The following is a 17,588-nucleotide window of genomic DNA, read 5'->3' on the forward strand; positions in this document are numbered from 1 at the left end:
TTTAAGAAAACTAACATGCAAGCATTGGGGAATTGGTCACAAGCACATGGAAAATTCATTGCCTGTGTGCTGTTTCAAACTGTTGCTTGCCCAGATTTGGAAAGGACGTTGCAGTATGATCATATTCATTCTGCTCATTTGTAAAACTCCTATTTACCTAAGCACAGCTAGGACTCAGATGCTGAAAAATAAATGCTTCCTAGTACTAGTTTCATTCCTCCAGAGAATACCAGTGACTCCATTTTGCAAATAAGAGTACCCTTCTGTCATGTTGTAGGTGAACTGTGCTCCTAGGGCTGTATCTGCCAGCTACGAAGTCTGATATTTTCACCATTGGTTCCAGTTAAGTCAGGATTGTATGCCAGGTCTTGTTTATTGTTTATCTGTTTTCACAAATATTTTGCAGCTTTCACTTTCAAAACCATGAGTGTAATTTATTGTAGATTAAGCATGAAGCCAAATGTGCAAGCTTGTTACTATTCTATCTTCTAAGGGCAAAATTAGCCTTGACTTTGCATTCATCTGATATGGAAGAAATCCTGAAGTATAGAAAGAACCTTTGAAATCCACAGCTGCATCCTCATTCTTTAGAGTACATAGAGCAATCCCCATGATGCAGATTCGTTTCAGTTACACTTACATACAAGTACTAGTTCAGAAGAAGGCTTCTTAGTTTTACTTTCCTGATTCTTGTTTCTAGGACAGGTTAGCTGAACTAGAAAAATTAATGCAGCCATTTTACCAGGTATTTTATTATTTACTCAAGCACTACTTTGCAATTATTTCATTCCCGTTTCACAGAAAAGACTACAGCTACTCATGACAATGCAGCCATGGAAGTTCAACCAAAAAGGCTTTGTTTGGAGAATACACAAACCTTATGTCAACATTTTAAAGATTTCTGCACTTTGAATGCCTCTTCATGGTGACAGTTTTGAGTAGTCTGGACGTCTCCAAACATGCCTTCTGCTGCCTCATTTCCTAAGAGATGAGGTGTAACTTAGTCAAAGTTTAGAAAATGCCCAAATTACTTTAATAATAAGTAAATGGAAAGTTTCAAATTGTCTTGTGTAAAGGTTAGTTTCCTACAAAACGTAATTGACAGGTTTTTTATAAAACAGATCTTGCTGGAGTGTCTATCTCAGTGTTTTGGTAAAGTCACCAGTTCAATCAGTTTGTTCTCAGTAGATACAGGGCACCAGGATGTGCACATACTGGTTGCTTGGTTGAGGACCAGTCCAAGGGGTCCTTCCTCTTCACTTAGAAGTTGCTGTTCCGTAGGGTCTTTGACCCCAGAACTATATCAGTTTTGAAAATAACTACCTAAATCTCAGTATTTCATATAGGAATACATTGCTAATAAAGCCCCTTTTTGTATGTTAAATGTTCTTCACAGATTTTTCCACTTTTGAAGTTTTTGACTAGCTGCTTACAGTTGCCTATTAAATGAGACAGCAATTTAAAGATTATATTCTGTTTTTCAAAGTGCCAGTGACATAATTACAAATATCATGTACTGCACATAGAACCATACTGCTGATAGTAGATTCTTCCTAAAATGAACATTGCTTTGCTGTATTTACCAAAAATACAGGTCTGCACTTAGGTTTTATGTTTAAGAACTTTAAGGCTTGATTCAACATCTTCAGCATAGCAAAGTTCCAAGCTCCATATGTGTGAATTTCTAAACTACAATAAAAAAAAATGGTAGATTTCATAATGGTTGATTATGAGTTGATAATTAACACCATGAGACACTACATGAAGTTCTGCAAGCCAAAGACATCTCTCCAAGAACAAAAGCCAGATCAAGCTTAACAAGATTAGCTTTGAAGGAAACTACCTCATTGACAGGCACTTCTGCTTGACCACAAAAAACAGTTTACAAGAAAGATACTGCTAACTCACTTAAGATATGTGACTATCTTAACACAGCAAGTTGTTCCCCGATCTGTCACAGTTTGAGGACATTTGTGCTTCTTTCATTTTGCTGCTTGAGGCCAGATCTGAGGGATATTAGAGTGAGGGCCAATGAGCACAGACTGAAGCACAGGAGGTTACATCTGAATATGAGGAGAAACTTCTTTACTTTGAGGATGCCAGAGCCCTGGAACAGGCTGCACAGAGAGGTTGTGGAGTCTCCTTCTCTGGAGACATTCAAACCCGCCTGGACACATTCCTGTGTGATCTGCTCTGGTGAACCTGCTTTAGCAGGTGGGTTAGACCAGATGATCTCCAGAGGTCCCTTCCAACCACAAAAATTCTGTGATGCTGTGATTCTGTGAATGCAAGCAGAGATGGAAACACAGAATGAACCAATCTTACAGCAGCTCAGAAGAGTAATTCCAGCTAGATGACCAACAGAAAAGGCTTGAGTCCTTTCAAAAATAAAAGCTAATCGAGACTATCAAAATGAAATTGCTTTCTGTACATTAAAATAACTCTGTCTCTTTTAAGAATCCCACTAAAATCTTGAAGGGATGTGAGTAAAAAAATCATTTCTCCAAGTTTCCAGTGGAGCAGCATCAGTTTCAAAGGCTCTGGCTTTCAAGAATTGTGCTGGTGGAATAATTTACATTTAGATATCACCTCTCATCCTGAAGGATCACAAATCGCTTTACAAAATCTGAAGTATGTGAAGAAATTACCTCTTTTAACCACCAAAGCAAAGATGTGCAGCCACCTACAAAGTAAAACACCATAGCCCACGTGACACAACTCCTAACACAGCAGGTGAAAAGTAGGTTAAATGGGTTTACCTGCATTTGCCTTAACTTACAAGCAGTTGTTGTTATTGGCAACATACATCCCTCTAGCAAAATCTTGCTCTTCTTGATAATAAAAGACATTTTGCAATTGAGATGAATAAAAGCAGTCAACAAATCATCTAAACACAGCCATTAAATTTTCCCTTTTATTGCTGTACTTCAATAAGAACAAACATTATATTTAACTTACACAATTTTAAACACATTAACGGTTTTAACTTCATCATAACCTATATTATGTTAAAGGAACATTACCATCTCACCATCTGTTTCTCTCCACATAGAAATGGACAGGCAGGTATATGTCTAGGCAGAACACATACATGTACCACCGAGGAAGTGAGGAAGGAGGGGAGGAGTAAAAAAACAAGAAAGAAGGCAATAAAAAGTAGAAATTGCACTTCAGTAATTCAAAACACAGCAGAGAAATTGATGCTGCATCTTTAAATAACTTGAGAAATGTGTTTCATCTTTAATTCCCCATTTTCCTATTCAGAACAAGTGCTGCCCAGGACTGGTTTTCGAGCGGATTCCTCTGGCAAGTATTCTTCAGCCTTCATTGTTCTGTAAACCAATTGTCCTCCATTTTATGTTTTAGTTATTCTTCTTTATTTAATCATTTTTCTAGATAATTGCCAGTCATGACAGCTCGGTCACCCTTTTATTTTTGTATGAACTTTGTGGGGTATAGAATGATAACTATAAATCTTTTTTGAGCAAGATAAATCATTTTGAGCAAGGAAAAGTATTTATTTTTCTTCAGGCAGTCTTTGTATATGTTTTACGATGTTTCATGTGTGCTTTCATACTTTAGTGTTCAGTTTTTTAACATACAAATATATCTCTACTTCATACCCAAATTTAAGCTTAAGCAATATTTTGTGTAAAACTGAAGTTACTTTGGTCTTTATTTGCAAAAGAACAAAATAAATGTATTAGGCAGACCAAGCCATTCCTTGCTCCCATAGCTGTATCTTGTTCTGTAAACACCTAAAAGCAAAAACTTTCAAAAATAGTAGCTTTTGGGGTGTTTGAATCAAGATTGGTCTTGTAAAGTGGCAATGGACCTGTTTAAAAACCAGCAGTACCTAATTTCCCAATGTGATCATGTTAAGTGAACAGTTAAAACAGGCTGTTTTGACAATTCTGTTTTTTCTAGTCCTACACAGGTTGGACAGACATCCTAACTTGAATATGATATTGTGCTAGTTTTGCACATCCCAGTAGGGTTTATATATTGAATAACTCTGTTATCACACCAGTTCTATTTTTTGGGGTTCTTTTTGCTTTGCTGATTTTTATACTGAAGTCTTTACCAGTTTTCCCTCTCTATAAACACCCAAGAGGAAATGTCCGTGTTTTTTTAAAAAGCTACTCGTGTTAGAGAGCAGCAGACCCATCACTGTTTTCAAGCTTTTCACATCTTTCAAGAGCAACTGAATCTCAGATAAAAAGTTATTGTAGATTTATGTCAACCACAATTCACAATTCACAATAATAATTTATATGGAACAAAAATCTTCATCAACTTCAGCAAAGAAGTCCAAATTAATTTTTATTTTTAGCAGGAAAGTAGAGTACACCCAGAAAAACTGTGAAATTACTACAACAAAGCTCTTCATCCTTGTTTTAATTGCAATACAGAACAGATTTAATACTAATAAAAAATATCAGAATATACAGCATCACCGCAAATACCAGGTTTATCACTATAAAAATCACATAGCAGTTATGCAACTTGACTCATACAGAAAATGAATTAATCATCTTCAGGGATATATTTTCTCTACATACTTTTAAGAAACAACTGCATGTACACTTATCATTGCGTAATTCACCTAGGAATCAAGATGAATACAATACAGAAATGTAGCTAAGAGCTGATAATCACATCTTTACCTATGAGATCTCACTGTTGTTTTACATTTAAAGCACATTCCTCACAGTTCAGGAAACAGACAACAGAATTTCCCAATGCTCTTTACCATCCTCACTGTGCAACAATGGGCGAATCACAACTTATCCAATACCATTCCCAAATTCATGGAGGAGCCAGTTGGTTTTGTAACATAGCAAAATGTTGTATTTATTTTTCTCTTCTAGACCAAATGATCAGTTAAGAAAGTTTTCCTTTACACAAAAAGAAGAAACAAAATGCTATAACTGTAAAAAAAGACAATGAAGTTACTAGCAGGCAAATCTAAAATTCTTTTACTAATATAAATGTACAGGTACGCAAGGGAGAACAGGGAACATTGTTATTCTTGTACAGGATACCCATATTATATGATCAGAAATGTTGACTTTAAGCTGCAACTCTCCTTTCCATGAAAATTGTAGGAGATGAGACATTCAGGTGTATTAAGCTGACTTGAAGGAAGAGCAAACTGTACGAAAGACTATACTAACTCTAGTCTTGGCTTGACTCCCATGTCTGCAAACCTATTCATTTCTTCGTGCCTGGCATGAACTACAAGGTGCTAATCTAGCTTACAAACAGAAAAAATAATATATTTTTTTTTTCACTATGAGGTTGTATTAACCAACAGTTTGCAGTATATTGCAAAGAACAGGAGTGTCAATTTCCTGCTGGTATAGGTCATTTTCTTTGTATGATCAATGGAAAATCTGTTCCTGCAAGAAAAGGTTTAGTTTACCTAACAAACATAACAAAAAAAAAAAAAAAAAAAGAAAGAGTATCGGAATCATAGAGAAGCAAGAACTGAAGAAATGTCAGAGGAAATGTAATTATTTATAGGGATGAGAATACTTGATTGATGTACATTCACGAATATTGAAACTGCTGCCACATAATAGTGGGGACTTCTAGTATATCTACCAAGAATGCTAGTGAACAACTTGTGTGTCTTTAGGAAACAGGAAAAAAAAGATATTTCATCATCAGTGAGACTTTCAAACATATTTTTGATTAAAGACTGGTGATATAGAGATAAGCTGAGACCTAATGCAAAAGAAGTCTGCCAAAAATCGACTAACCTTATAACAGATTTTTTGCACCAAAAAAGCAATGCATGTTTAGTCAATCTAGACTTCAACTTGACATTTTACAAAATGCCAGTTATAGTTGATGGACTTCCATGCTAGCCTTGAGAAGACAGTGCTTAGCACAAAATGTAAAGAAGAATGGCTAGAAAGTAGATAAGCAATTCTACCGAAAGAACAGTTTCTGGACTGAAAGGGTAACATTAATGGAGAGCTTTTCAATAATGTCCTAAGCACAAAATCTAAGGGTGGAAATCAGTTCTGCACTTTGACATACAACCTCCGGTATCTATGGTATAGTTTTCTCCAGACCAATGGAGAGCTGGTCAGTGCAGCCAATGGAGTCGTATCATACCAAGCACAAAAGCTGAAACAAACAGAAACAGCACTGGAGGAAACACTTTAAGTGTACTAGTCAGTCACTGGAGATAGTGCAATATTACTGTCAAAAAGTAAGTAAATCATGATGTGCAATCCGTTAGTGAAAATTCTGAATGAGACAGGTGACCTAGTGACAAAGACGACAAACAGTGTCTTCTTTGTGTCTTTACTGGAAAGGTCTGCGTGCTGTTTGCTTGCAGAGACTTGCATTAACAGAGAGCTAGACTAGGTGACCAAGGGATTTTATCCAGTTCTATGTTTTGTTTGCTAGGTGGAATGGAAAATAACATTATTTTTTAAAAGTAATTTTCAATGACCTGATAAGAGTTGGCAGAAAATGGACTCCATAGACTTTCAGCTCTTTGGGAGGGAAGGCGCTTCTGAACAAGCATGATAGTGTGGTTGGTTTATCCAAAGGTTTCCAAACTGTATTAGAACTGATTAAAAAGTATGTTCATGTACAGTATTTTTAGCCTAAACCTTTTCATGGTCAACAGAGCTTACCTCTTCCATTCCATGTAGAAATCAGCCTCTTTTTAAAAAAATGGTACCTCTTATTTTGGTGTCTGGTGCCAATGTTGATTTGGATGAGCTTTGTCAATGCATGTACATGGGGGAAGTTTTCATCTCAGTATGCCAGAGTATGTATTCTTCACACCCTGATATTCTCACACTTTCTTAATGTGTTCCCAACTGCGTATATTCATTCATGTGTGTGCAAATAAAGGTAGTTCTTGGCTTGTGACACACTGCTGGAAGCAGCGCCTTTGAGTGTTAGACCTGGGCTATAAATGAAGATCCCACTGTGTCTGTCTACAAAGCCCTCTCCCTAGTACTGAGCTCCATCCTTGTTATACCTTGGCACAGCAGATCATGCGAAGATAAAGTATCGCTCTCATCTTAAAATTCCTTTGCCTCTCACAACTTTGAAACAATCTTTACATTAAGTTAACACACTGTACGTGCACAAACTTGTTCTTTTATGCACTGTTGGGACACTTATCAAATAAATTGAAAAAAGTCAGGGTAATAACCTGGTAGAAATTTTTTTGCATTTGTCTTCTAAAGATATGAGAAGCAAGTTGGAAGGGAAAAGTAATACTTTTATATTTCCAACTGAAACATTTGTGATTCAACTGAAACATTCAGTCTCACTCATACAGATATGCATTGCTGAAACAATGCACTTTCTAGTCCCAGATAGGGGGGGAACCCAAGAAGCATTAAAGCACAAGAGCATCACTGTGCTTCTGTCCAGAGAGGATTTTTATTGCATAGTCATGGTATATTGCCATTGCATGTAGTTCTGTGTCTATCTTTGCAAGACCTGACTAAAACTGAATCAGCTTTAATCCAGATTAAACCTGGGATCTGCCCAACTCTGCAGTTTGTGAGGTGTCCACTGATGGCTCTGGGAGGTATCTGTAAATCAGTCACTGAAATACTGTGTTTAAGCCATCTGTAGTCCCTTCCCTCCTGAGGAAAGAAGTCACAACAGGAGACACTACAGTTTGATGAAGTAAACTTACTCATTCCGTTCTGTCTTTTGGGTTTAGCAACTAGCTCACATTGGCCAAAAGCTGTCACAATTTGTAGGCCAGAGTGCAAGCTGTACGAAAGGTCATCTTGTTAATCACTGTCCTGCTTTGGGTGATGAGTCTAAAGCATCGCTGAACATGCAGACAAAGCAATAGTCAAAATAGACCACTTCTTAGTCCTTTAACTCCTTATTGTTTCGCTTTATATAATTTGAAATTTTGTTCAAAATGTCTCTTTTATATTTTGAGGGTATCAAGATCCAAAACAACTGTCTCTTTCAAGTGAACCTAAAGACACTTTTATAAGAAACTGGCTTTTAAAGAGCAGTACATTCCTGAACAGATATATTCCAGGGCAGAATGTATGTTTACAGGCAAGTTACACAGGCATTTGGAAGCACAATTTTAATGATTCATAAAGCTGTTGAGACTTAAATGGAGTAGCATTAAGGAGTTCAAGTTAATGATGTTAGCTTTCAATTTAAACCTTAGGAGTCAAAGGCTTATAATTATAGCTTTCATTAAAACTCCTTATTGAAGGTATTACCTGCAAATGGAGTACTTAAAAGATACATTACATAAAAAGACTGGTTTACGTCTGTATGTGAAACTAAAGCAACTTGTAATGATTATTCATCTTCTACAAGCTGGACTAATAACTTTTCAATTCATCTTTATCTCCCATTTCAGTTTATTCTCTTTAGGTTTTAACAAACTTCAAGGAAAACAATTTAAATGCCAGAGGTGGATGAACAGCAGTATGTTGTGAAGTCAGTTGTAGGAAGAAGGCACCTTTATAACCTCTATTTTGAACAGACGTTTCCAGTACTGTTCTCCTGTGAATGTGTTCTAGCTTGGTTTAGTATATTCTACTGAGCATAATCATCCTTCAAGATAGCTACATTTTCAAGTCTCCTCCTTGTCTTTGTACAACACATTGTGTCCCATTTGTTTCCACCAGTTCCAACCAGGATGCCATTAGTCATGTGCAGTGAAAACAAGGTGGGAGGGAAGATGGTGCAAATTCTCAAGACAAAGCCAAAATGCTTTGCTCAGTGGGATTTCCCTTTAAACCAGGTCCCGATTACAAGGAGCTGGATGTTCACCTTCGGAGGATGGAGTCTGGGTTTGGCTTCAGAATCCTGGGAGGAGATGAGCCTGGACAGCCTGTGAGTTGTTTCTTCCTGACTTTCCTTTTCATAATTTTATAAACTGTGTAAAGTTCAGAAAAATATTGCTACATAGCTGAGCCCAAATGAACGCCCTATTAAGGCTATGAGTGAAATGGGTTTTTTATTCATCCATAGAAAAAGACAGGACTCTCAGCCCTTTGCTGCAGAGTGTGGCCTGGCATCTTTTAATCCTTACTTTCCAAAACCTAGTTTAAGCAGAAAATTTTAAAAACCAGATTACGTAAAACTATGCATAACTCTGTTCAGTATAGGCAGACTATATATATGTATAATGTTAAAAGTACTGTTGACAGTGCAGTTTATTTCCAAAAACACAGAAAGCCCCACCAGGGAACAGTAGTCCATGTTCTAGGTTAGATGACAACATCACATAAGGCATCGGGCATAAAAATGGTAGCTTTATACCATTAAGAGGGAAACATCCCCATAACCAAATAACAGGTAACAAAACCAACACAGATGCATTGCAGGTAAAATAAAATATAAAATAAAACATATACATGATTTTTTAAATAAATTTGTACATATTTTGGTAAATTAGTGATATGTATAAATACTATAGTTTTGAGAGAGCAGGCAGAATTATTACTCCTTCAAAATAACTATGATTATGGTTTATCATTGAGGGCTAATCCCAAGTTAATAATGATAACATTTTATTATCACAACCTTATGCATAGTCCAAGTCCTGTGTTACCACATTTCTGAGATAATGTATAGCTAGTTGATAGATTTATTTATTCCATATTCAAGTTCATACAGAATAATATAGTTGTTATTCAAGCATTAATGTTCACCAACACATTGTCAACATCTGTTGAAGTACTGATAAACATTTTTTACCAATGCCTCCTGTAAAAAGAAACAAATGCAATGTATTCTAACAAAGGTGCTTCAAGTGCTGGCTTAAATGCAGAGACTCTATTTTAGACTAAGTGTTTTGGAATGGATTTGATTTTCAAAACTAAATAAGGTGAAGCTGTACAGATGAACTTCAAAACAACACTGTTTCATCATCTACACTTGCAGTGTGGGTGAAGCCCCTCTGGCATGTAAGTTTCTGCCATGGAGCAGATCCCAGCGCACATAAAATGAGGCCACTGAGCCATCATCTTCAAATTTTTCACCTAAGCATTTTTCCTGTCATTTCTGGATGGCCCAGCCAGTACAGGTTCTCAAAGCTCACCTACTGGGTGAAATCAGAGAGGAAATCTATTAGGAGCTAGAGGAAATGTCCCATTTTAACATTTTACCCTGTAAAGAACTGGCACTAGTGGAAGATTTAGAAAAATCCTTTTACTTGCTTTGGACAGTAGTGTCTAGTGGTATTTCTCATCTCCCAGGAAAGTGTCTCTGGCTACAGGGCTGCTCAGTATTCTGGGAATGTGTGTCTTGGTGTCTTCTCTAGTGTTTTTTTTTAATTATAAATGAATAATTAACTAGTCACAGATCTGCTGTTTGACTGGCTCTGCAGATTGGAGGTTTATGACGTTCTCATGGGGAAAAGTGCAGCTCAGATGCCTCATCTAAAAGAAGATTATTTATATAAAACAGAATTATTTCAACCTAAAGGACTGTGACAAAACTGGTTTACAATATCTAATATTCTGGTGGTTAAGAATACATGCTGGAGTTGTGAAAGACCTGAATTTACATTTCTGCTCAACAATACAGTAGAGTGGGAATTTGGAAACGAGTCATTTGCCTCCCAGCTACATGCATTATGCACTGAACAGCTACCGAGGAAGCAGCTCTTTCTGGTTTCTTTTCAGCAAAGGACTGACCTGGCTTTACTGTCCAAAGTCAGAGAGTCACAGCTGGATACCAAGTGCAGAGAAAAGCACCTTGCTATTTTTGGAGAGCATGACCAAAAATTCTGCCTTCTGTGAACCACCTTCTAAGATGCTTCACTGTCCTGCTGAACAATTGCTCTCAGCCTGCACTTAGCCTCAGGGTTGCTATCTCTATTTCAGGTCTTGCAAATACAGAAGCATTTTTCCTCAGACGTATCAATCTAACAGGTTTTATGTCTCCCACAAGCCATGTGTCAAGGTTCTCAACATGAACAAGATCCTAGCTTGAGGTTGAGGATCCTATGAGGCAAAAAGACAACTCAAAGCAAGGTGTCACAGTGCTGAACCTCTCAATTCCTACTGCCTCTTTGTTGTCCTTCTGCTTGTGTTCACCGCTCAGATTCATCACTAATAAAGACAATAGAGGCACTCCACTTTTTTTAGTTTCCATCTATTTTGTATTCAAAACACAAGATTTCTTAACTCTGTTTTCTCTGCTCCACTGCTTCCCTGCTCCCCCATGGACAGCCCACCTGCAGCCTCCCATTTCTTTCACCCCCAGAAAAGGAGAGGCATTTTCTGCCCGTCCTCCAAACCCCCGTATTTCCTGTGAAACACGAACAGAAATGCTTTGAAATACTTGTTTCAGCTCTCCTGCTGTGTAGCCAGGTAACACACAACAAGAGGGAGCTTTCCTTGCCTTTTGTCTTTATGGTTTGGTTTCTAAAAAGGAATATGATTCCTTCAGAATAAGGCAATAAGTTTTTCAAGTAAGCAGAATCCACAAAGTTTTTTTTAGAAGGGTAACACTGACACTATAGAGGGAATGTAGCTTAAGTTTCCTTCTAGTTATATCATCTACCTGGCACTTTAGAGGAAGAAAGTGCTGCTGGGCTACTGCAGTTTCTGTATTTGTAAGCATAAAGATACTTTCCCAACGACTTAAGTTTAGTAAGAAATTTCAAATATCAAGACTGTGGGTTGTGCCACTTCCAATCATGTCTGAAATCTCATGAGATTGTACCACCACAGGTATTTATCACATCTCCCAGTTACTTGAGGAGTTAGAGAGAATCTTACTCTATTACAGTGACTTATAATATCACTAAAAGGTTACAAATATACATAAACCGGAATTTTACTGAAGCTGCAAATTGCTGTTGCAAAGCGAAGTATTTTGGATACATTTGTGCAGCTCAAACTCAAAATCGTGGGATATATAATTACACTGTTTCACCTTTTCAACACAGATTATTTGGGATTCTTCTCCAAAATGCCTGCAAGATGTATTTCTGTATTCCTTTTATGATCAGTGACAAGAAACAGACAGTGCCAAGACATAACAGCTGTCCATAGAGTAAAACACTAGGGTAACGCAGACCACTACTTAAGGGTTCCTAGTTTTAGCAGTGACTAGACAGAGTTCAGATTATTAGCTTGGATTTAGACATCACAGACTACAAATCTAGATGTCACAGAAACAAATGAGGTGCAATGAATCGCACATTTCCTGTGTATTATTTAGATTTTACTATGTGCCTGTGAACTTACCGTATTATATTCAGATAAACTGGAACTCGAAGTCAAATAATTACCAAGTATCAGAAAGAAACTCAATATCACAACAGATTAACATGTATGAATTAATAGACCCAGGCTTCAATTTCAGATTATGCTCTGTCACAGTCCTCCTAATCCCAGTATTTCTCATGATTAATTTCAAGCAATAGGTGAAACTTTCCCTTTTCTCTACAACACACTTTTTATGGCCTAGATGTCATCTCCCTTTTCCTCATGCATTCAAAGCAATCTCATGGCAGTATGAAGCTGCATTACAGAAGAAATACAATCTTGATAAATATGTTTCCATTTGTGTTTTGCTTATAGAATTTGTAACTATTATGGAAACTACTCAACCATGAAATGAGAGCAGATACTGGATAAGAAACAAGTTCAGACACAGAAAATTAAAGAGAAGGAAAATTAAATTATTCTTGCTATTAAATATAACCAATAACATAACAGATATGGTGGCCATCATCTTGACAAACTCACCAACCTGATGCTTATGTTAGGAGTCTGTTCCACCACTGAGATGAGTAACACAATTACATTCCACTGTGGACATGTGAAATATCAGCAACAATTGCTTAATTAGTCAAAACTAGAAAGAGTTTTTGCACTTTGCTGGACATACTGATGACCTACCTTGCTATGAGCTGCATTTCTGTTTCCCCAAATGGTAAAGATGCACAAGATGTTCAATCCTTTGGCAGCCAATTATAAAGAAACTGCAAATTATCAGTAAAACCAAAGGAGGAAGTCATTACCTACAGTCTTTCAACCTACAGAGAGTTATCACCCATCTCTTCCCAAGATAACTAGGAAAAAATTCTTACTCATTTAAGATGCACAAATGTAAAGGTTTTGAGAACGCTTTGTGGAGATCTAGATACATGTAGCTTTGGACAGCTTTTTTTCTTGTCTAGCAAAGGAGCATAAATACATATTTCATAGTTTGATTTTGCACAAAGTATTTTGCAAAGCTTTGAGATATATTCTTCCACTGTTTGAAGAACAGAATGGAGAACCTGAAAGAGTGTCTCTGGCAACTCAGCCTGGCACTGCTTAACAGGATCCCAGGAACACCAGGAAGCAGGAAAGTGCCACATCGTGTTCTCTCTTTGCTAAGTTTTGACAGCAAAAGTGAGCCAAAGGGAGGCTAGAAACTGGGGAAAATTCTCCAGGTTCCATGTGGAGTTTCATTTAAACACACTGCTGGGATAGTTGCTAAGACCATAAAAAACCGTAAGACTACCTGCGTGACTACCTCATCTAGCCTTTGCAGTTCATCATGAAAAGCAATACTTGATAGCTTTTATCTTTTATTATTTAAAGTGGGTTGTCACACGGCATGTCATATCCATCATTCTATACTCACTCTCACACTGAACAAGAAAAAGGAAACTTTGGAACACACTCTGTGAATGCTTTAATATTCTTTCAAAGAAAGCAGGTTCTGTTTGAATCAATCTCAACTGTTCTATCACTTATTCCTCAGAGAAAATATATGTGTCGTCTTCTAATAAATTATGTGAAGTTATGTGCATAGAAAGTGGAGAAAGTCATTAAAAGGTTTTGAACAGATTTTTTTCCAGTTTATATGTTCCATACAAATTACATTAAAATGTCAATTTGAGAAAACAACATCTGCCCAGAGTAAGCTGACATTTTCCCCTTTTTCCATTTTGTTAATCAGCCACTAGCTGAGCAATTACTTATTATGAGTAACAGCATTTGATATAGCACTTCTTTTCCCCTAAAGAAGCCCAAAGCAAACTCTGTGTAGTGGGATCACTTCCACTACTGACTTCAAGTGAATTACTCCAGCTGCTTAAATCACACAGCAGTGAGGAACCTTGAATAAAAAATATGCAGACTAACTAATTTTGAGTCAAAAAGACCCGTACATGGAATTAATCTGTTTAGATCTTCTGCATAATGTAGTCTGTATAAACTCAACGCACCTTAATAGACAGTCTTGATTTGAAGATTTCGGATAGATCGGGTAGATCATCCATTCTCAGGTGTATCACTCCTACGTGGGTAGGAGACATCTTACCTTCTTACCAAAGGCAAGGAAGCATCTCCAGTCATACCCCCAGAGAAGAAGCAAAGCTTTCAGACATACACACAGGTATCTTGACCTGCACTGAATCACTAGCTTAATTTCGAAAGAAAGGGACAATCACTGCAACATTCATAGCACTGAATTGGAGGCTCAGCGTATATATGATGGGATTTTGTTTCTTTGCTGCCTAGATTCTCATCGGAGCAGTGATTGCCATGGGCTCAGCAGACCGAGATGGTCGTCTCCATCCTGGTGATGAGTTGGTGTATGTAGATGGGATTCCAGTGGCTGGCAAAACCCACCGATATGTGATTGATCTTATGCATAACGCTGCCCGAAACGGGCAAGTGAATCTTACTGTGAGGAGAAAGGTGCTACCCACAGGTAAGTGAAGACTGGGGAAGGTGAAAGGGAAAACAGATCTCAATGCTGGCAGCGCAAACATGTGCTGCTTTAAAAAATAGAGATACGTAAAGTTAAACTGAATGTTTGTGTCATTTTGAAGAATAATTGTAAAGATGTATTGCTTGTTTCTGTGACAAAAACACTGCAGCTGAGTGTTATTTCCTTTAGAAGTGGAAACAATATTGGCAACCCCGGTGTGGTGATCATGAGTGCCCTGGATTTGTTCCATGCTATCTTGGTCTGTGCTGTCTCCTCTTGTCCATTTTTGGGACAAAACGTTCACCTAAGTCTAAGTTGTTAATGCTGACCATGTCAATAAGCAATGAGAGAAAGAATCAAAGACTGTTGACCATTTAGGGCAAGAACTCATTTCACTCTTGTATGTGTTAAAAGCCCATTTCTGGTCTCACTGATGTCACTTGGAGATTTCCCCCCAACTGCAATACCAGCTGCCTGAAAACCATTTGTATGGCACAAGCAGCTCCTAGGAACAGGGCCGGATCCTCTCTTCAAACAGACACAGTCAGAAAGTAAGCCTAAAACAATATGAAGAATTTGAAGTAAATTAAATGTTTAGACTAGCTCAATCTCAATTACTGAAAAACACTGGAACCAGGAAAAATGTGTGGCAGTGTCTCTTGAAGCTTTAAAGGGAGAATCTGCTGCCTTTCCATTGCAACCTTTGCTTACATGAGGAAAGGAGTTTATTTCAGAACTTTTGAGACATTTGTGGTGAGTACACTTCACTGAGGCACCAGAAATGAGCAAAACCACCTCCCCAGCCTGTCATGTCTTCTGCTTCCCCGCGCCCCAGATCCGCTGTCGTTGCCTGCGCCGATCTCCTTCGCTCCCCTGCCAAAAAAGCCGCCCTCCCACTCACCTTCGTCTTCCCAGTCCCCCTCCCACTGCGGCACCGCAGCTCCCTGCCAGCCGCGCTCTCGCGGGACTGACTTTCTTCTGTTACTGACTCCAGAGTCCTCCAGCCAGAAAGGTCCCCCTCCGCCCGGTGCGACGCCCCCTCGCAGCTCCCCCAGCGCTAGGAAAATGGCCAATAACCAAGGTAATCCGCTGAGCGCTTGCGATTTAGCACCTTTCCCGGGTCAGGCGGCTGTACAGGCTGCAGGCAAAATTAGCACGAGGGGTAGCACAGAGTGGATGCCAGCCTTTGCTGCTGCTTGTTAAATATTAAATAAAAGGGTCTATTAGACACTCTGGTCTCCTGGCACAGAAAATGAGGCAAGCTGGTAAAACACCTGGAGTCATTCTTGGGCCTTGAGAGTGCCACACCGGGGAGTAGAGTGCGTAACTCATTAATGTTTAAGCATTTCAGGAGCTGAACGGGATTTTAATTTGGTGTGTTACAACATAAGCTTTGTGGGAAAAAAAATTAAATGACTGATGCTGGGCATGACTGAAAAATGCAATACTAATTCATCAGGTCAATTGATTTCCTGTGAATTTCTCACTAGTGTGAATGTATACAGCAGAGGGATCTGGGGTTTTCCTTACCTGCCTGACAGCTGATGCACATATCTTAGCCCTCACCTGGAATCACCATTTTGCACAGATATTTATGCAGATCTGGAACAGAAAATCACCATTCGCAAGCTCTGGAAAACAATTTGATTAGGAAAATGTGATATTCAGAAAAATGTGGATTAAAATGCCATTTTTTCACAGGCAGAAGTAAAACATTTTTTGTGATGAATATCTGTTGCACAGCTGACAACCGAATAGCCATTTAAACATTTCCTCCTTTATCTTTCTTTTTCTGTGCTTAATGGCATTCAGTTGCATTCATTTATGGCCAAGCCAGCTCTTGGTCATTCTGCAGGGTAAGATAATTTCCTTTCTGTTGCAGCCACACTGACATAAACAGTATTCAGTTTTCTGAAACATGACAGCCAGAAAATGAGATTTCTCTTGTCACTGACTATAGCATTTAGTTGCAGATTTGGTTCAATAACTCCTGGAGATTTTCAATTCTGGTGCAGGAGTATAATAATTGTTTGTTTTTCTTCCTCTTTATTCTCTCTAATCACTTTATTTCATAGTTGCAGAAGGACTACTAAAGGACACACCTGACTGAGGAAACAACAGCTTGTCCTTGGATTATGTTTATTTTATTAATATATACATACTGAAAGTCTAATTTGCAGGCTCTCTTCCTAGGATGTATGAGTGTATGCGTAAGCTCTTCACATGTTCAGTAGAATGACTCTGCCACTCTCATCACTCCGAACAGAAAACGTATTACTTAGATTCATCTGAAAGTTCTGTATTAAAACTGCCAATAAATACTGATTTGTGTAAACAACTGAAATTTGTGATGAATATAAATCTTTTTTCCTGTCTGGAAGTGTAACCTTACTATTTTCAATTGCCAAAATGCTTGTACTAAAAAAGCGTGTAATCCCACAAGATTTAACTTGTTCCCCATTCTTGTTACTACAAAGCAATAGTGAAGTGTGGATGGACTCCATTTTCACTTCTGCTCTTTCCAACTCACCACACAAGAGCATCTTCAAAACCTTTAAATGAGTACTGCTTCTGTCATGACACCCACAGAAAAACTATTTGTGATTATTTTTCATTGTATAACTGCTCTGTATCATTAATGCCTTTTGAGCACGCTAATCAACTTGTAAGAAGAACATTATGAAGCTAATCCTAATTACTCTATATTAGCTGACTGCTTAAATTCTTCTAATCCAAACACAAATAATTTTATATTGGATTAGACAGTCACACTTTCCTCTTGATGACAGATCAGCCGGCAGACAAGGGAACAGTTCTTGCTAACGTTTTTGCAATCCAGATAACCACTGTTTCTTACTTTCCTTTCCTCTCTCGTAGATAGCTTAGCAGTGAGTGTT

At 38.0% G+C, this 17,588-nt stretch overlaps 1 protein-coding gene across 2 annotated transcripts in view; it reads left to right on the forward strand.

Moving 5' to 3' along the window:
* Window positions 1–17,588, forward strand: part of MAGI2 (membrane associated guanylate kinase, WW and PDZ domain containing 2) — a gene marked incomplete at both ends in the record, with an annotated part of 741,772 nt that overhangs the window by 662,613 nt on the left and 61,571 nt on the right. The window contains 4 exons of one of the 2 annotated variants that reach the window (XM_080355648.1): window positions 3,265–3,306; window positions 8,768–8,859; window positions 14,499–14,691; window positions 15,686–15,772. In XM_080355648.1, the coding sequence (XP_080211774.1) occupies window positions 3,265–3,306; window positions 8,768–8,859; window positions 14,499–14,691; window positions 15,686–15,772 (414 nt within the window). The remainder of the gene's footprint in view (window positions 1–3,264; window positions 3,307–8,767; window positions 8,860–14,498; window positions 14,692–15,685; window positions 15,773–17,588) is intronic. The other variant, XM_080355649.1, reaches the window with a different exon arrangement.

This window comes from Nesoenas mayeri (assembly GCF_963082525.1).
Source record: "Nesoenas mayeri genome assembly, chromosome: 1".
In the NCBI taxonomy this organism is placed as follows: Eukaryota; Metazoa; Chordata; class Aves; order Columbiformes; family Columbidae; genus Nesoenas; species Nesoenas mayeri.